At 44.2% G+C, this 20411-nt stretch overlaps 1 protein-coding gene across 1 annotated transcript in view; it reads left to right on the top strand.

Moving 5' to 3' along the window:
- The window catches only part of maob (monoamine oxidase B), a 29962-nt gene extending 21122 nt beyond the window's left edge, over window positions 1-8840 (top strand). The window contains exons 4-15 of the mRNA XM_022767329.1: window positions 947-1051; window positions 1158-1249; window positions 1336-1477; window positions 3251-3400; window positions 4493-4652; window positions 5462-5558; window positions 5953-6006; window positions 6093-6150; window positions 6454-6551; window positions 7022-7133; window positions 8513-8575; window positions 8685-8840. Of these exons, the coding sequence (XP_022623050.1) occupies window positions 947-1051; window positions 1158-1249; window positions 1336-1477; window positions 3251-3400; window positions 4493-4652; window positions 5462-5558; window positions 5953-6006; window positions 6093-6150; window positions 6454-6551; window positions 7022-7133; window positions 8513-8575; window positions 8685-8840 (1287 nt within the window). The remainder of the gene's footprint in view (window positions 1-946; window positions 1052-1157; window positions 1250-1335; window positions 1478-3250; window positions 3401-4492; window positions 4653-5461; window positions 5559-5952; window positions 6007-6092; window positions 6151-6453; window positions 6552-7021; window positions 7134-8512; window positions 8576-8684) is intronic.
- Window positions 8841-20411: the final 11571 nt, after the last annotated feature.

Raw genomic sequence — 20411 nt, 5'->3', positions numbered from 1 at the left:
CAGTCGCTCTTATCGTGGCTGATGACTCTGAATCTTTGACTTTGTTGGAAAATGTTGCGCAACTGGCAACTTACCAAGCTGTTGCTTTACCTTTCGCACGCCACTTGGATATCGCCCACAGTCATTGTGACTAAGCAGACTGGAGGTCAACTTAAGGTCGACTCATTCGGGTTCTTTTTAACTACTAATCAGTTTAATCCCGTGTTTTAACAGCTGTTTAAATTTGAATAATTTACTTATATATATATATTACATATTCAGTGACATAAAGAACTCTAACTTTACTTATAACATTAGACCAGATGAAAGTGCTGATGTTGGACTTTCAAACACTAAATATCTATATCTACCTATACCTCAATAGCTCACCTAAACGGCCAATAGCATTATCAATATATTGACCGTTGATCAGTAGGACCCATATGCAAATGTAATATATGTACATATATTCAATTCCCCTGTATGAAATATACATTTATATTTTATGTAAATATATATAAAGATTATATATGAAACCTGTTAGAAATTGGAACAATTATATTGACACATATATCGAGCCTATACAAATAAATGTATGAATGCTTATATTGTAGACAGACACAGCCTGTCAGTGTATGTTGATATTATAAACAGTCTGAGACACTTTCAGTTAAATGTGTTTAAAAGTAATGAGAAATTAATAAGAAAAACATAGAAACACATAGTATTTGTTGTTTTAATGAACTTGCATAAATAAAATTATAATGTTAACACATAATTTTTACATTAATATATGCACATATACAGATTTCACTAAGGGCATTCCATATATGTTATAAAGTTATATCTTCATATATCCAGAGGAAGTCTATATGGTGACATGTATGTATACAACAGAGTGTAGCTGAGCAGGACATAATGCGAGGAGGTGAAGTTCTAAATCATGACAACATTGTGTGTTCAACAGGGAAAGTCGTACCCGTTCAAAGGCTCCTTCCCCCCCATGTGGAACCCCATCGTCCTGCTGGACTTCAACAACCTGTGGAGGACGATGGACGAGATGGGCAAGGAGGTAAAGCGAGGTTTTTTTTCTTTCACTCTCCGTTCTTTGTTAAGCGTTTGTTTGTCCCTCGCTCATCTTCTTCCTCCTCCTCCTCCTCCTCCTCCTCGTGTTTCAGATTCCCAGAGAGGCGCCCTGGAGAGCTCCCCACGCCGAGGAGTGGGACAAGATGAGCATGCAGCAGCTCTTTGAAAAAATCTGCTGGACCAGGTGACACGAAGTCAATGACAAGAAAGACACCGGCAGAATGATGGGTGACGTTAACTGGTGTTAATCCCTCTCTCTCTATCTCTTAGCGCCGTCCGTCGCTTCGCCACCCTGTTCGTCAACGTGAATGTGACCTCTGAACCCCACGAGGTGTCGGCGCTGTGGTTCCTCTGGTATGTGAAGCAGTGCGGAGGAACCATGAGGATCTTCTCCACTTCTAACGGAGGACAGGTACGAGTGTGTGTGTGTGTGTGTGTGTGTGTGTGCGCAGCATCTATATTTGTCCCTGTGCACGTGAGCTGTCCTGTTTGCTCAGCGAAGCAGCCACACATCTGGTTTTGACAGAGCGTCTGTATCAAAGATGTGAACTGATTCGCCACAGTGTCACGTTGCAGCTGAATTTTACAGATCTTGTATTTTCCTGGAAACTCGCCTCATAAATTACCATTAAAATAAGCCGTTAATTACTGGGATATTCCCAAGAGAGGCAGATGCACTTTGGTTCTAATTACAAGGAAAATAAAAAAGGTATTAAATTGTTGTTTATATCCGCATGTGTTTCCTAGAAAGATTCTTCATGACTTTGACTTTCATTCAAGTACTTGACGTTTATGCTTCATGTCTCTTTTTAGCTGCGAACTGGAAACTCCTGTCAAACTGATGATGCTAATAAATAAAGTTGTGCAGGACTTCAGCCGCAGCCCGCTGAGATGTGTTGACTCATGCAAAGCAGGAGGCAGAGAGACCCCACAGCCTCCTGAATCAGCCCTGATACGTTCACCTCGGTTCACCGCTGATCAGCTCGGCATAATGATGAGCCTGACAAAAGCTGTTTTCTTGGAGCGCGCCGTACTTTTCAAGCTGAGTGTCCCTGTTGCCATAGCCACAGAGGAACAGGGGTTGTGTTTCACTAAACAGACCGTGCTGTGGGCCTGCTCTGATGTCACAGACCTCCTCATTTCACTCTTGTTTATGTGTGTGCATGGGTATGTGAACAGTGCATGCACATAGGCATAGGATGACCAGATGTCCCCGTTTTTTGGTGGCTTGTCCTCGGGTTGAGCTGTCCCCGGAAACGTCCGAGTTTTTTAACGTTTGTAATTAAAAACATACATGTAACGTTGCGCTTGTTTTGGCCAACAGAGGGGGCTCGCTGCTAGCTACAGCAGCTTCAGAAGTGAAGCTAAAACCATCAAAACAGAGTTATCCGATCAGATTTTTCTTCTTTTTTGTTGTTGTCTCTAGGCCAAGAAAAGCTTAGCTGGCTCACTCATTGGTTAGGAGTTCATAACCAGCAGTAAACTAACAAAAATAAACATACTTCACAACTGCTTCAAAGGTAGGGAGTCGTCATTGTATCAGTCGGCCTTCACAATAGTTTATTACAATACAAAATGTTGGAAACAGTTCCCGGTTTTCATTTCAGAAATCTGGTCATCTCGTCTTTAATCAAACGAGACAAGCTCAGTTGCACCTCGTTGCGCTGCCAGAACAGATTTAGGTTTATTTAGCTCGTAATTTTCCGGTGACTGGCAGGAAAAATTCATCCAAATGCCACAGAGGAATGCGCAGCATGTGTTTGTGATCAGGGAGAACAGGGAACAGAGAGACGTTGACACTAACCATATGGAAAAGGTCACTGTCTATTTAATTTTGTGTACGAGAGCTTTGGCAGCACTTAATCGCTTTCCACCCCCTCAGTCCGCCCCATCAGTCAGCAGTGAGTCGCCAGCCCGAGCTCTGCAAACGCATTTTCCGTTTTGGTTGAAGAAATTCGTAGTGAGTGATGGAGGGAGGACTGAGGATAAAACCAGTATAAATCAACAGATTTTTATCGGCTTTCCTCCGACATGAAGGTTTTATATGCCGGGTGGAGTCGCGCTGCGAGCAGGGTCAGACTGAATAGACTAGTTTAGATCCCTCCAGTCCAGCCGCCTCTGCTCTCTGTGGTTTACCCTCCTCAACGACTTGACCGCTGCTCTCTCTCTCTTTCCTCCTCTGCAGGAGAGGAAGTTCGTAGGCGGCTCCAGTCAGATCAGCGAGTGCATGGCCAAGGAGCTGGGCGACCGAGTGAAGCTGCAGTCTCCGGTCTACAGGATCGACCAGAGCGGAGACGTGGTGGTGGTGGAGACGCTGGACAAACAGACTTACATGGTAACGCAGTGAAGCAGCGTCACGACTACAGCCACGACACAGAATCCTAGTTATGGTTCAGAGGTAGCCAGACTTCCCCAGGGTGTTTCTACCTCTCTACGCCACTATGTTTTACATTTGAAAACATTGGAGATTATAAAATATAACACACACAACTGTTTTCAGCTGAGATAAAAAGCAGCGTCTCCTCCTCCTCCGAACTTCACACGTTTTCACTTAAAGAACCGTTCTAGGCCCAAAGATTTCAAATTACCCAATACTGCACAAAAGTTTCCTCCTCTTTACTCTCTTGTGAATCATGTGACAGATTTATCTTATGACCTTCAGACGGACCTGAACCAGGATGTAAAGTATTTCAAACTGCTGGAGGCATCAGTCTAATAATCACAGGGGACATTTGCATTCTCTATTCTTACTCTAGTAGGATTTTGAATGCAGGACTTCTCCTTATATTTTTACCATTTCATTTAACTTTTATTCCTTTTATTGGTTTTATACGTCTTATTTTTATTGGACTATTTATTATTATTTTAATCACTTTTTATTCCTACTTTTTTTTATTAGTTTTAATTTGCACACCTTTTGGGTTTTTAAATATTTTATTTTCTTATAGTTTTTAATTCTTACGTGTGAGTTATGTGTTTTTAATTTGTGTCTAATGTTTTATCTTTACACTATCCACATAGTTTTTGTGGTTGTAACTTCCTTGATAATTCTTCTTCTTCTTCTTCATCTTCTTCTTCTTCTTCTTCCTCTTCTTCTTCTTTGTGCCGCACATAGTTCTTCCACCTGGGATGAAATGTGCTGTATAAATAAAGCTGCTTTCAGTCTTCCAGCACTGCAGACATATTTATTACCATATTATTGTTGTATTATTGGTTTAATGATAATAAACGTAGATTTATAAAGATGTAATTCTTCCATCAGCTCAGTCTGAAGCACAAACTGCAGCCGACAGTAGTTCTGTGCTGCCATCCTCTGGTTGCTTGGCAACCTGCTGCCATGTGCCATGGGATGCAGCTCACACTGTCCTGTTTGTGTTTGTGCCTCTCTCTCTCTCTCTCTCTCTCTCTCTCTCTCTCTCTCTCTCAGGCCAAGTACGTGATCCTGGCCACGCCTCCTGGTCTGAATCTGAAGATGCACTTTAACCCTGAGCTGCCGCCACTCAGGAACCAGCTGATCCACCGCGTCCCCATGGGCTCCGTCATCAAGTGCATGGTTTACTACAAAGACAACTTCTGGAGGAGAAAGGGTGAGAGAGAGAGAGAGAGAGAGCGGGAACCCTGCTCCACATGAATGAATAAAGTTTGTATATAAAGTTGATAGAAAACTTTTTTAATGAGCAGGCAAATACTCAAATAGTTCAAGTGTCCACTTCAAGTGTTTTCATAAAGAAACAATCTAGTTTTAGTTTTACTGGAGAACTTCTTTCTGGAGGTATAAAACATAGAACAAGATTAAACAAAGTGCATTTCATTTTCTACGTGACACTTGAACTGTTCTTCAACACCAGCACAACGTCCTGCGGAGACGCCACACCTCAGTCGGGCAGAGATCTTTTCTTTTCAGCTTCATCCGAATCTCATCTGCTCGTTTTTCTTTACACAACTGAAAAGTGAACATTAGCTCTAGTCCTTTTAAAGTTTCCTCACATCACAATACAGTGTGTAAATACCACATGACTGTCTCCCCCACAGGAGGGTTTCCTCACCCAGTCTGCTGTGGTTCATACCCAGTTCTCAGGTCCAGTCTCCCCAAACAAACAGACCAACGTTCTTCACAGAATTCACAGACTTTGTCCAAACATGATGTTAATTTTCCAGCTGCCACTTCTTACTCCTCCGTTCATCAGCGTCAGAGATTTGTAGATTTCTGTCGCCGCGCTGAAAAAAACATCGTCTGCGTAAAGAAGCGCTCTCATTTACTTAATCATGAAGTGGATCATTAATACAGACTGTTGGAGGAAGGTCATCGACCCGCTTTAACCCCGCAGGCTCGGAGTCAAAGCATTTATCCTCTGACATGCTTCTTAACGTTGCTGTGTTTCTGACGTGCGTCCAGGTTACTGCGGCAGCATGGTGATCGAGGAGGAGGGCGCTCCCATTGGTCTGACGCTGGATGACACAAAGCCTGATGGGACGGTGCCTGCTATCATGGGGTGAATACATCGCATAGATGATATTATACTTACACTACAACACCTGAGAGCATGTGACCGTCCCATTCCTGAACCGTGAGCGTTAAAGGACGGAGGTGTGACAGTATTTAAATGCTGATTAAGGTTTAAAGGNCAGGAATGGGACAGTAGGTGAGGTGTGACAGTATTTAAATGCTGATTAAGGTTTAAAGGTGTTTCTCTGCGGCACCAAGCCCGATGTTTCCCGCTGAAGACGCAGTAAATCTGTAAAAACAACACAAACATGTTTATTTTTTTAAATAAGACTCGGCCATTTCACTGGGAACTGGACTTTTTCACAAATATCACTAAAATTTGTGTGGACAGTGAACTGATCGCAGTGTGGATCATTTTTTCTCTTCTCCCTCTCCTCCAGATTCATCCTCGCCCGCAAGTGCAGAAAACTATCAGGGCTGACCAAAGAGGAGAGGTGGGCGGCGACGACACAGCTGATTAACTCTCTCACATAAAGCTGCAGGACGGGTTTAATCCAAACTCTTGTCTCTCTGGTTTCAGACTGAAGAGGATCTGTGAGATCTACTCCAGGGTGCTGGGCTCAGAGGAGGCTCTGCATGTGAGTGTGGCTGTTTCTTTTAGCTCCATTTACAATGACAAGTGTTTTCACTCGGTGGCTGCACAGGAGCGGGAAACGGTTTTGGCTTTGACAGCCGGCCACTGTGAGCTGTCATGTGCATATTTAATTTATTTTGGTAAATTTGCTTTGTGGCGTTTAGTTCGTCTGTTTTGTGGTAAAATAAATACATTAAATTAAATGAATTTTTGTGGTGCCATTCAAGGAACCACTGCTGTCGTGAATTCTCAGTCACACAGCTGCATCACCAGTTCATCCATTCATGTGTTCACCTGTGTGTTTCAGCCCGTGCACTATGAGGAGAAGAACTGGTGTGAGGAGGAGTATTCTGGGGGCTGCTACACAGCCTACTTCCCCCCAGGAATCCTTACCCAGTACGGCAGGTGAGTCTCTCACACACACACACACACACACACACACACACACACACACACACACACACACACACACACACACACAGTTTGTCCGTCTTTGAACTGTGAGATAATAAAACCCATGATAATGAAACTCACTCAGGGTTTGTAGCTCTTTGAATTCGTTGATTCATCATCACATTAGTTCAGGGACGACCAACTGTTTTAAATGAGAGATTATTTTACACACAACAGTGTAGCTATTGAAATGCAGTAGTTATTGGTCAGGGCAAAACATCCATAATATCACAGACTATGTATTTAATTAATTAGCAACAGCTATAAACTCTTTGTGCAGCACATTAGTTTCATAACCTGTTTTGAAACAACGTTAAATTGCATCGTCCCTGTTGAATGAATAAATAAACGAAATGAAAGTTCACCTTTAAACCTCACGGAGCAGCTGTAAGCTCAGGGTCTCGGTCTCCTCCTGTCCCCAGGGTGCTGCGGGAGCCCGTCGGCAGGTTGTACTTCGCGGGAACAGAGACCGCCACGGAGTGGAGCGGCTACATGGAGGGGGCGGTGCAGGCCGGAGAGAGGGCGGCCAGAGAGGTGAGAGCGCCGACAGCCTCCGAACACACCTCACAACTCTTTAAGAAACCAGGAGGTCAAACGCAGAGAGGAAGAGTCAGTCCAAGAAGTTACCCCAGAGGCAAATTTACTGCTTCTTTCAGTTTGACTCTGAAACCATCATCACGGCTCAGGTGGAGATGTGAGGACACGGCGTAGCAGGTGTGGCTCGTGTCAGTTAGACCTAACTGGTTCCTGCCACCGACACCAGCCGCTGATGATGCTGACGAAGCAGCAAATTCTCCTCTGTGCTTTTTGAAATACAATCACCTAAACCTTAAAAATGCTCCTCTGTACATGAATTTTAATATTTTTTCAAAACCAATAATAAAAAGTCCAAATGAAAAAGTTCAATGTCCCAAAAATACCAGGGTTCTATACACAAGTCTTCTCGACATGTTGATGCTGAAGTAGAGATGAACAGACATATTCCATGTATGAAACATATGTAAAAATGATATGAAACCTATTAGAAATTTGAACAATTACATATATTGACATATATATATGTATATACGCACATCCAGCTCATACAAATATATATATATATATATACATATATATTTATGTATGTTTGCTTATATTTTAGACATAGGTTAAATAAATATATATCCAAGCCAAAGCCTGTCAGTATATGTTGATGTTATAAACAGTAAAGTCCAAAAGTCTGAGACACTTTCTAGACTTTCAAGACTAGAGATTCAAATCAATAATAAAAACGTATATAAACGTACAGAATTTTTCTGTATTTGTTTTAATAAACTTAGTCGTTAACATATATTGTATGGATGTTTCATATACGTTAACTAATGACTTCTATATTTCTATATTTCATGTTGTTCAGTCATTCTGTCTGAGAAGATCGTACACGTGTCTCTTGATTACCTCGTAAAGCAGCAGAGCTCTACTCTGGTTATATTTCTTTCTTTCTGCATGAATCAGACTTTTCTCTCCCTGGTCATGTTCACCCTCTCGCCCAGGGGTGCCCCCACCTCCCACTGATGCAGGCTCCTTCATAGATCAGCCGGGCGCTCGTTCATGCTGCTTATTTAAACTGCTCCTTGATGCTCCTAAACACAACCTGCTGTTCACAGTTTACCCCCCCCCCATGAGTTCATGCTGTCTCCGCTGAATGAAGATCTGAAAGATTCAAAAGAAAGAAAAATATATAAAATATATCACTATTAATTTCTCCTGTGTGAGTAACATCTGCTCAACATGGCGGCGCCCGGCTCTTTCAGGAAATGACCTTACTTTATATTTCTGTATATATTGCATATGTTCCTGTTTGCTGTCACTGCTCATGCTGTGTGTGTTTGTGACTGTAATGACGGGGTTCCTCCCTGACTGTTCTGCTGCAGGTCATGTGTTCCATGGGTAAAATCCACCAGAGTCAGATCTGGCAGACGGAGCCTCAGAGCGTGGTGAGGGAACTCTCTCTGAATGTTTACGCACCAGATGAAGCTTTAAAACGTTGAATAAATGTAACTGATCCTCCTTTCTCTCCCCCCTCCCCCTCTGTCCCTCCCCCAGGAGGTTCCTGCCCTCCCCTTCGTCACCACCTTCTGGGAGAGGAACCTGCCTTCGGTCGGCGGTCTCCTCAAGTTCATGGGAGTCTCCACCTTCCTGTCCGTCGCCACGGCAGCCGGCCTGATGGCCTACAAGAAGGGCCTCCTCCCCCGCAGGTAAAACCCCCCCTCCCCCCCCCCCCCCCCCTCCCCCCCTCCCTCACCCGTCATCTCACTCCTCTGCATCTCAACAGACGCTGTACTTCTAGTGCACTACTTTACGCTCCACACGACAGAGTAGTGCACCACGCAGGCTACAGGAGGCTTTTGTGAGAAGCAAGAAAAGACTGTTGAGCTGAAAACACTGACGCACCGTCACCGCAGAGAGGGAGACTAACCACCGAGACGAGGAGTGAGGAAGACTTCGCTTCATCTTTAATCTTCTTCAGATTCAAACCAGATTGAAACCAATGAAGGAAAAAGATCAGAACCGATTCAAAAGAAAGAAAGAATATATAAATATATAAAATATATCACTATTAATATTAATATTCCACGCATTGCCAATGACATTCACATCCTTGATTACATGAGAGTTTAATAACTCATCATGCTTTCTGTGTGTGTGTATGTGTGCGTGTGTGTGAGTGTGTGTGTGTGTGTGTGTGTGTGTGAGCTTTGTTTGTATGCATGCATTCGTGAGTGTGTGTTGTGTACAAAGTGTGTGTGTGTGTGCGTGCGTATCCACTGTGTCTAATTACCTCTGCTGATTTTAGGTGCTGATTTATTCTGGCCGAGCAGCTGCGGCTGTTTGATGAGATCCAGTTAACGTCAGAACAGAACAGGAGTTGTGCCGTCGCCCGTTACAGACTCTGAGAGGAGGTTCAGGGATGAAGCTGGCCGTGTTCTGTGTTTCTCTCGCTGTCGACTAATCCCATGGAAACACAACAATGAATTGATCCTGTTATCGAGTATTGTCCGATCGCCTGATTTAGCTTCTTCCTCTGACCCAGTGTCGTTGGAAAACTGCTAAAAACACACGAGTGCGTCACTCCGTCGCTCTGTGACGTTTCTCTTTTCTTGTTTCTCTCACTACGATGAACGTGGGCTCTGATGTTTACTCTGCGTCAGCGCCACACACGCCGTCCTGCTGCTATAAATACTCACCACTCGTGCACCAAACCTGTATCACTCCGCTGCCTGAAGTGTTGTTTTAAAGCTGAAGCTTCACACTCCGAGTCACACTCACTCTGGAAAGTTTCATTTATATAAATTTACATATATTTCCAAGAATCACAAATCTGCCTCAGAGGCCTTTATGATTCGTACAACACGAGTCGACGCTGACTGTAGTTGATTTTTAAATTAATCTCACAAAAATACAAAGGCAGTGTTTTCTCCTGCGTGAGTAACATCTGCTCAACACGGCGCCGCCCGACTCTTTCAGGAAATGACCTTTACACTGATGAACTGACAGGTTAGGAGAGTATTCAGAGACGAGTTCATTGTCAGTTTTCATGGGATGTTTTGACATTAGAAAAAAAAAGAAAAAGAATAACAAAAAGCATAAGAAGAATAACGCCAGCTTTATTCTCCGGATTAAAAGCTGTACTTGGTGATGCAGCGCTGAGCGGCTCCGTGTGCTCGTCTTTTGGCTAAATGTAATGGAAGCATTCGAATGTATTTTCTTCAGAATAGATAACAAACCATTTGTTGCTGTTATATGATCATCTGATTTTAAATTTTTTTCTCATTCATTATTTTAGTTGATCAGTGGTTGTCAAACGTTGGATGAATAGAACTGATGTGGGGAATTAAACAAGAGTTTGCTGATGCTGTTTGAGGAGAACCACTGATTTAATGACTGCAGTTCCTCCAACAAGAGACGCTGTGTCCCACGTTCAGGGCGCGCATCGTAGACCGCGAAGGCCCGACCGAAATGAGCTGATCTGGCCTGTTCCCGCCCTTTCCGTTGCGTCGCAAAGTGATGCTCCTGTTGAGGTTTTAAGTCTGTTGGTTTTAACAGTTGTAGCGTTAGCTGTTAGCTGAACTGGGCTGAACCCTCACGCTCTTTGTCACTGTGGTTTGCCGCCATATTGAGCACGCAATGAATCTTGGGAAATGTTGGGCCAGGAAGGATCCACCTGTTGTAGAAGAAGGACGCATTCGAAGCGTCTTCGAACGCAGCCTCTGAACTGGGACACAGCCTGCGTGTTGGATTTTATCGACTTACATTATCGCACCTGATAGAAGCTTTTATTGTTTTATTCAGTGATGGAGAATCTAATGAGTTTTAAACCAGAGAAGATGTAGCTCATGTTCATAAGAAAACTTCTGATTCCTCTTAAACTAAACGTGAGAATACAGATGAAGGATTATTCTCAGAGAGACGAACAGCTAAACAACCGCTAACCGTTGGCCGCAGTTCAACAGCGCTCGCCCCGTGCCGAGCCAGATGTAGGACGTCTGGATGTAGCAGGATGGAGATCTGGTTTTTTTGGAGGGTGGATGTGAAGAAAAAACCAATCGACACACAGGACTGACTCCAACAGAGAGCTGGTGTTTGCTGCGCTGTGTGTGCAGCTGTGTGTGCTCACTGAGAGAATCCTGCTGTTCTTGTCCCAAAGACTGGTGTGTGTGTGTGTGTGTGTGTGTGTGTGTGTGTGTGTGTGTGTGTGTGTGGTTATCTGTTGTGCCTTAATGGAACTCGTAGTGTTTTTGTCATTTCTCTCAAGTGCCTGTGTGACTCTGACACTCTCTCCCCTCCCCTCCCCCTCCCCCTCGCCCCCGGCCCCTGCCCCCTCCTGGCCTGCCGAGGGTGATGGGAGGTCAGATGGAGCTGAGGTCGTGGATCACTGTCTTGATCAGTCACCAGTAAACCAGTATACGCCAGGACTGCAAAACACCTAGCCCTGTTAGCAATGTCCACAAACTCTTTAATTTTACCCCCCCCCCCCCGCCTCCCGTGGGTACGCTGAGTGACACTCTCAGTATAAAGTCGACTCAGGTGAAGCCGGGTGTGTAAACAGTGTCACCTTTGAATACCAGAGCTCAGACTGTTGGGTTTATCAAACCGCTTATCTCCAGTGAAGCCAAGTGTGTGTGTGTGTGTGTGTGTGTGTGCCGGGTGTGGTGTGTGTGTGGCGTATTGTGTGTTGTGTGTGTGCTTCATTGCCCCGCTTGTTGTGCACGCTCCTCATGTTTCCTTAGGCTGCTTAACCGTACCTTGTTAGTGCCAGACCTTTCCTCCCCTTGCCCCTTCATCCCACCCCCCTACCCCACCCCCACCCACCAGGCCGACTCTAGAAGTGAAGATTGGACGATGATGTTTTTAACTCACATTTTAACCCACACCTGACATGTTACCTGACGTCAGTGACCAGAAAACAAAAAACCAGCACACTGTTTCCGTACTAGCACCAGAACCATCAGCAGACATGATGTGTGGTTTACTCCATGTCTCACCCTTCTTCATTGTTCTCTGGAGACCGTCCCTCCGTCCCTCTTGTCCTTCTGTGCACATGAGCCTCCGTCATGCTTCCTGTGACCCGTCTTTGATGTCTCTGATTCCTCAAACTAAGCTGGTGATAATTAACAGAAAAATAAAATGTGAAATAAATCTTTTACTCGTATGAAACCGTCTTCGTGTATCATTGTGTTTTATTTCTGTTGTTGTTTAAAGCTCATTGTAAAGAGACTTTTAGACACATAAAAGCTGACATTAGTTCTTTAATCCTCATCAGTCATGGTGAGATGTAATAACTGGCCAGAGGGTGTTGTCAGAATAAAGGTCATTACTTCAGAAGGGTTTATCATATGAAAGTGTAAAGAAATATGCAAAATAAACAAGTGTATTTGTGTGAAGATGTGTACACAGAAAGGTCAACAGTGACAACAGGCTATAGCTGTTTGTCTTTATGCTAAGCTAAGCTAACCAGCTGCTGTCCATAGGCTTATATTTACCAGACTGACATGACAATAGGAGCTATTTGTAAGTCCTTTGCTATTGCTACGTAGCTAACATTAGCATTAGCACCTGTTTACTCACCAGTCTAGAAGAAATGTTGAGAGTTCAGCACCAAACTTCATTCATTTACTCGACAACAGCTGTCTCCACCGGTAGAGCGGCCATTTTGTTTTGTTTCCATCTCTATCTCTTCTTTTCTTCTGCTGAAAGTAGCATGCTAACTAGCTAGCTCTGGCCCAGTCAGGCTGTCTTGTCACTTCCTGATGGCGAGTAACTGAAGGAGTAGCTGCTCAGAGGACGTATTAAAATGCAACAAGCTGAAACTCTTGGCAAGACAAGTGCTAATGCTAATGTTAGCTATGTAGCAATAGCAGAAACTTACAAATAAAAAAAGTTGAAAGTAAATCTTGGAAAGAAAAGTATATCTCCTAAGTGTTGCTTCAAGTCAACTGGTTAACTAGTCTGAACTAAATCCCATTGTTGTTGGATACTGAACTCACAGGTCAACCTGCTGGTGTTAATCCTCTGTCGTGTCCCGTCCTCACACCAATGTTTTCTGTTTTATTTCATATTTGTTTATCATTTCCTCTTTTATTTTGGTGTGTCTAGCGTTTCCCCTCATTTCAAATTTACACTTCCTGCCATCGTGTGTCGTCCACCCCGCCCCTAATGTACTGCACCTGTGTCTCACTGACTTCCCCCTCCAGGTGTGTTTGGTCTGCGTGCTCCCCGTCCTCTGTGCCAGTTCGTGAGTTCAGCCTCAGCCCTTGGATTTGTTTGCCTGACCTGATTGATCACCTGTGTGGAGATCCTGCTCGTATGAAAGACCCTGCCCCTGATCTCCGTGTCTGAGGTGGTTTACAACCCTACAGTGGTTTGCTCCGCTGCGATTCAGCTGATGAGTTTACAAACCAGGTGAGAACGATCTCTCCTCTGATTGGTCAGATCGTCTGGAGCAGGAAAGTAAACACAGGAAGAAGGTTACGGGAACTGTCGAGCTCAAACTTCCAGTTCAGAACTCTTTCACATTAAAAAATGAACCGCTCCAGAGTTCGTCTGGGACCGGACCGAGACCACCTCCTCACAAGGGTCTCGATTGTTTCAGTACCTGAGTGAGATTACTGTTTCCACACCTGCACAGACGAGTCGTACCAAGAGGGAGTCCTCGTCTTGTGGTTGTGATATGGAGAACATGAATGAGAGCAAAACCTCTTGGCAGTTCAACAGACCACTGTGGGTAAAATATATTACCAAGGTGACTGTATAACACTGAACAAGAAGCTGCTGAGAGACGATTTATTTCCAGAAGTTAATGAAAAGTTCCAGTCAAAGGTTATTAAGACTCATGAATAAGTGATTTACATTGAACTCCTTCTGTGAAGTTTTCAGAGCTGCCCTCCAGCCTTCACCTTTGTGTGTGTGTGTGTGTGTGACTGATATTCATCCAGATCTGTGGAAAAACCCCAGAGAGAGCTCAGATTCAGATGTGAAGTGCTGCCGGCCACACAACGGCTGGAGAGAGTTAATGTCTTTGGAGACGAGACCAAAGTCAGAGCAGCAGGAGGGCAAGAGACCGAGGGTGGAGCCTGAGAAAAACCTCCTCTCCTCTCTCAACGCAAAATGTCAGACTCCAAATGTATAACCTTTCTTTCTGATTTACCCAGATAATCTGCTCCCTGAGACAAAACACACTGTAGCTTATCTCATCCAGACCAGTCGAGTCTCCTGTGTGTGTGTGTGTGTGTGTGTGTCTTCCTGCCAGGACTTCTGCTCTGGTCTGCAGGGATAAAATGTCATCCTCTTTCATCTCCTCTGTGTTTAATTTAATCTCCCCTCTGAGCGCCTCGCTGCAGGGCCATTCACATAGATTCAAGCGCTGTAAAAATCAATATAAATCAGAACTGGACACCAGTATATGGATGTCAGCATTGAGATAATGTGTGTGTTTGTTTCTGGCCAACTAGAGTCTGACTGTGAAGTGCAGTCTGGACTGGAGCTGTGATGTCTTCCTGCAGTCTCCCGCACGGCCACTAGAGGGCAGATCACAACCGTCAAAGCAAACTCACTCACTCCAGGCTGCTGTGCAAATAACTCAATATTTATCTAAGTACACGACGTTTCTTTCTCTTGATTCTCTCATTTGTTGCTGTGAGACTTGTTTACATGCACACATGAAGAAGAGTATGTGTGTGTGTGTGTGTGTGTGGGGGAGGGCGGGGCTTTAATCCTGAACTGGGGTTAATCATGTTGTCTCTGGGCTCCCTGGGTTGCTGGTTGACATATGGCACTTCTGTTGCTCTCATCACTCCTGTCAGAGCTGTGATAGCCAGAGGCCTGTACAATCCCAGATTGACACACCAAGCCTAGTCACTGCAACCACTTTCCAGTACCACACTACAAGGCTCTGTCAGCATATGCTTCCCCCCCCCCCCCCCCCCCCACACACACACACACACACACACACACACACACACACACCACCCCAACCCCACCCCTGTCTGCACAAAGGTTGTGTAATTGCAGCACAGGAGCAGCTGCACGGGCAGCGGCCACACCAGTGGTGCTGGGGTTGCTGTTTTTCTTCATTTCACAATTCATCTGCATGCAAGTGCAGGAATGAGTGTGTACGCACACACACACACACACACACACACACACACACACACACATACACCCTCCCCCCACCACCTTTCGACACTCTGTCCTCTCTTTATTAGACTACAGCCCTGCTCCTGGCCCCGCTGCAGCTTGCTGTGATATGAAATCTGACACTGTCAATTTGCCTCCCAATCCGTCAGACTGTGGATTGGATTCAGATGGCAGTGTCGTGGGGCCCGGGGACTCGGAGCTGTGGCCTAGACAACCGCTCACCGCCATCCACCCACGACCATACCCCCGCCAAGTTCCCTCAACAGTGAAATCGTCTGCAATCTCCCGTTAAATGTTCTCACTCCCAGCCTCGGTGTTAGATTGTTTTCTCCTCCGCAGGTGTGGAGGTGGGGGGGGTGGGAGTGGGGGTGCATAGGGGTGTTCAGAATGTGTACCTTGGTGAACTACAGCAAAAATGCTCACTAAAAATAACAGTTTCTGATGACAAATGGTTTCCTTGTTTGTTTCAAAGTGCACGAATCAAGCTTTGGGATTCAAAATAACATTAATGCACATGTGTTTTTATTCAAGTGCACATTCAAAATACTGAGAAATATACACAGCTTTCTTTGTGATTATAATACGAGCCTGCTTTTCATGCTGTTATTATCAAGCTGGGAGCAGAGTGATGGCAGGAAATGAGGGGAGAGCGAGAGATGGTGGAATGACATGAACAAAGGTCTCCAGCTGGATTCAGACAATGGACGATGTGGCTCTTTGTTAGCACCACAATCCGCCACAGCGACCGTACTGTTAAAGTAATCACTGTAAAACTTGGGTATGACCTTCTAATAGGGCACAGTTTATAAAATGTTTGTAAGCTGAACTTTATTAATGGATACTCAATCATTTACTAGTGCTTTATCACTCCGTTAGCATCCGTTAATGAGAACATATTTTGTTTTGCCAGGTTGAGAAGAATCCTTAAAGCTCCTCCAGTGTAAAGGTCTGTGTCCATGTGTAGTGTGATTATAGATCAGCTCTAGCTTCTATATTAATACTGTGAAAGTATCAAAGCCTCAGTCCACAGAGAAATGCACACAGCCTGTATTCAGAAACTGAGCCTTAAAACCAGCCGTCAGGACTTCTGGAACTTTGTGATGTCACAACAAAGCAGTCACCAAGCCCCGCCCACCTGGACCCACCATCCAAACCTTGCAGAATTTGGTTTCTCTGAGTGTTTTTACCTGAAATCTGATATATTTTTATTGGATCAGTCAGAAAACAGTCAGCCAATCAGAAGAGAGGCTCAGAGGCTCCTCCCTCCCCTCTGCCATAAACGTTAATCATAGTTTGATAAATGAGGTTTGGTCAAAAGGATTTTTCACAACTCGGTTTGTGGTTTATGACTGACTTATGAAACTTTAGCGAATGCTTCATGACACATTAATAAAGCTGTGTCTTAATAAAGAGTGTTTTATTGGAAAGTCGTACCAATACTTTTTTATTCCCGGTGATTATTCTCAGTCACTGTCATCATTGTCTCGTCTGTCACAGGCTGTATATTGCAGGTAATAGAGCCATCATTGCCTCTCATCCCACCTGACTCTAACAGCAGGTCTTCTATGAATCAGCAGGCCATGATGGAGCCATCCCAGCCTGCACTGCGCGCCCGAGGTGTTTGGCGCTTCTCCCACCTCACAGTGCTATAGGCTTTCTAAGTTATTGTTCTGGGCTGGTGGGACCTCTGGAAGATTTACTGCGAGATCCTCAATTGATTACAGCGTCTTCTCTAGTTAGACGTTTCACTTTGGCTGGATGAGGAGAGACACGAATACCGTCGTCCACCGCCACGATTCATGGAACGTGTTTGGACAGAAGCTGCACGATATTCCAGGTAGGTCAAAGAGGTGTGAGCCCCACCTACTGACAGCAAACTGAGTCACTTAAAAACTGATATGATTGTGGATGAATTCATAACAAGACAAATCCTCTGCTGCTGGTGTTGTTTATCATTGTGTCTGAGGCTGGGGAGAACAGATCTGCAGCAGGCTTTCAGGAACGAGAGGATTAATCAACGTGAAAGCAGCGGGAGTCAACGAGACAACACAGTGAATTTGGACTTTATCTGCAAAGCAAACATAGAACAGGTTTCCATCGCAGCTTTGTGCGAAATAGAAGCAAGTTTTGTAAAAACGTCGACAAAACAAGATAGTGAGTGCGACTGAAGCTGGGTTTTCTCCTCAATGATATCATTCCAATTAGACATGGCGATGGATTTCTAGCATCTGCTAAGTGTTGGGACGGTTGCATCCAACGCAACAACCGTTGTAGTATTTAATCAAAGGAGATGAGAGTGTCTGCTGCACGTAATGACGCAAAGGCAAACTCCTTTATATCTGACAGCGGCCATGAATCAAGGAGATAGTACTCTGCAATGTTTTCAGGTGTCATGTGACTTAAATGTGGAAAAAGTGTTTCCATTTTACTTTTGTGAGATATTGCTTTGTCGATTAGTCTGAAAAACAACACAATTTTTTTTTTTGCTACTTGTGAGTTTTTTCCAAGTTCACATGTTTCCATTCCATTTTTTAGTTTGCAATTTCAAAATACGCTACTGGAAACATTGGCTATAGTTAGACAAATCCACAGCACATACAAACAAGGAAGTGAGCAGCAGAACATCTGCTAAATCGTATCGTCATCTGTGTTGCTGTCTGTGTGGAAAATGTGAAATAATTAGTGGGTCAAACTGTAAAGCTGTGTAATTATTTTTGGCCTTGCATCTGTCCAGAGTAGCTGTTTAAAAACACCACTGTTCCTGAACTCACTTAAAGGAATAGTTTGACATTTTCTTCTGTAGCTGAGAGTTGGACGAGTAGGTCGATAGCCAGGGCCTGCAGCCAGTTAGCTTAGCTTAGCCTGGAGCACAACCCTGTGTGAAATAACACTGTGTTGCTTTACATTTATGTTGTTGCATGGAGTGAACAAAGAGGATAAAATGTGCTCATCAGTGAGCTTTAGAGGTGCTGGTAGCGTCAGACAGAACCAGGCTAGCTGTTTCACTGTTTCCAATCTTTGTAAGAGGCTAAGCTAAGCTAACATGATAACACGAGCTAGAAAGCGCAGTTCCAAAAAATGTTGAAAAACTATTCCTTTACTATTGAGAAGATATCGTGTTCATGATATCCATGATAACCTGTCTGTTGGTTATTTTTAGTCTGACGTTCCACCAAGATCCCGGTGCTGGAGCTGGGCCATTAGCCTCAGAACGGCTCCTTGGTGACATTGATGGAGCGCTGAGGTGGATTTCATCTGATAGAGAGCCATCAGAGCCTGGTAATGATCTACATCACTCACTCTGTCGAAGCACATGGACAGGAGAAAAGTTAGAGAGAGGTATAAGATCTTCTGCGCAGGGGGAGAGGGCAAAGGAGGTGACAAAGGAGCAGAAACATCAGGAGGAAGGCGAGGGGGGACATGTGGACAGACGGGGAGGAAATGAGACTATTTTCTCAATCTGATAACAAAGAGTTTTCTGTCTGTCCTCATCCTCAGGGTTTTCACTTCTCCAGAGTCCAGTGTGCAGCTGAAGATGAGAAACTACGACTTTTTCGGGGGAAAGTAAATGACCCAGCAGCTTTTAACATCACGCTAAATGACAGGTGACACGAGTCAACCTACGACCCCCCGCCCCCCTCCCTGCAGGATACCTGTACAACCAGCAGGAGGAGGGAGGGAGGGAGGAGGGGTTTCCTCTGAAGTTCCTCTCAAGTTTTAATTCTTTAATTCCGTCCCTGGTGTTATGTCACTCTGTGTATCCATCACAGCTCCAACGTGATAATAACTGGGGTAAATAGTAAATCCAGCCTTGGCTGCAGTGGGAAGGAGGAGAGTAGGGAGGGAGGGAGGGAGGGAGGGAGGGAGATCGAGGGAGGCTTTCTGACTCCTAATCCCTCGAGTGAAATGACTGCAGTACAAGTCGAGCCCTGGAACCCAAAATGCTCTGTTTTTTGGTTTTTTTTCTCTCACTCTCATTTTCAATCTCTGCACAGTAAAGGCCAGACTCTCCGGTCTCCCGCCCGTGTAGGTAAATGGGTCCATTACAGTGAAAGCAGAGAAATAAACACTCAAGTGCAGCACTTAGGGGAATCAGCTGCCACTGTCATATTCCCAGCTGCTTAATATGTGTCCCATTTAAATGCATAATGCCTTAGAGGGTGGAAATAGCTAATCACAATTCATTCTAAATTAGTCTCCACAAATGGCAACCTGGCTTAATCATATTGGAAAGCTAACTGTGTAGAATGTCATTTGATTATTCCACCCCGCTGACATCCCAGCGTGAGAGCTCACCTCTGCAGGGGAAGTTGTGGCGTTAAGTGTGAACACATACGAGCGCATCATAGTGTAAAGATGAAGGAAAGTCATCAGACCCCAGCTGCTCACCCGCAGACCCGACGTCACCGGGGGAACATGTGCTTCACGGCCAAATCAGGGAACAACGAGACGAGACGAAACGACAAACAGTGTGGGAGGGATTATTAAATAAAAAGTTAATTTTGTAAACTTGCTATCACTGAATTGAATAATGTTTGTGTTTAGTGTTGTCTGAGAGAAGTGGAGCATGTGGGGGGGGGAACTGCTGCTGCCATGGGTCAAACTTTCCCATAAGAAAATCATCCAAACGAATCGATGGCGGTCACACTTGGTTTGGCAGGATGTTGTTCTTAGTTCACACTCACTAAACCATAAGAGGAGAAAAAAAAAGTACATCCGCTAAAAGACCATATTCAATTATAAAGGAATTAGTATTTCAAGAAGGGTTTGTAAACAAGAGTAATTTGGACTCAATAGGAAACAAGTGTCATCCTCATACATTGAAATTTTTGTTTGCCAATTCCCGACTTCAAGTCCCTCTATACACTCATTAGACCTTTCTTTAATAGCTAATATTTATTTAAAGTATTATGTTTTTGTTATTAATTATGTTTACAACAACAAATCAAAGATGTACAATGATGCAATCCACTTTTACTGAAGTACTGCTTGAGTACTTCAAGTTTGAATACTTATACTTTCATCTACTCTTGCATTCAAAATAATAACAATAATATAAGTATAACTCTATAACTTTAACTATCATTTTTCTGCATTCAGTACTTTCGCCATAATTAGTCCCAACATTTCCATTAT

This window comes from Seriola dumerili, unplaced genomic scaffold (genome assembly GCF_002260705.1).
Source record: "Seriola dumerili isolate Sdu_G_001 unplaced genomic scaffold, Sdu_1.0 BDQW01001125.1, whole genome shotgun sequence".
In the NCBI taxonomy this organism is placed as follows: domain Eukaryota; kingdom Metazoa; phylum Chordata; class Actinopteri; order Carangiformes; family Carangidae; genus Seriola; species Seriola dumerili.
This window is presented reverse-complemented; position numbering and strand designations above follow the sequence as displayed.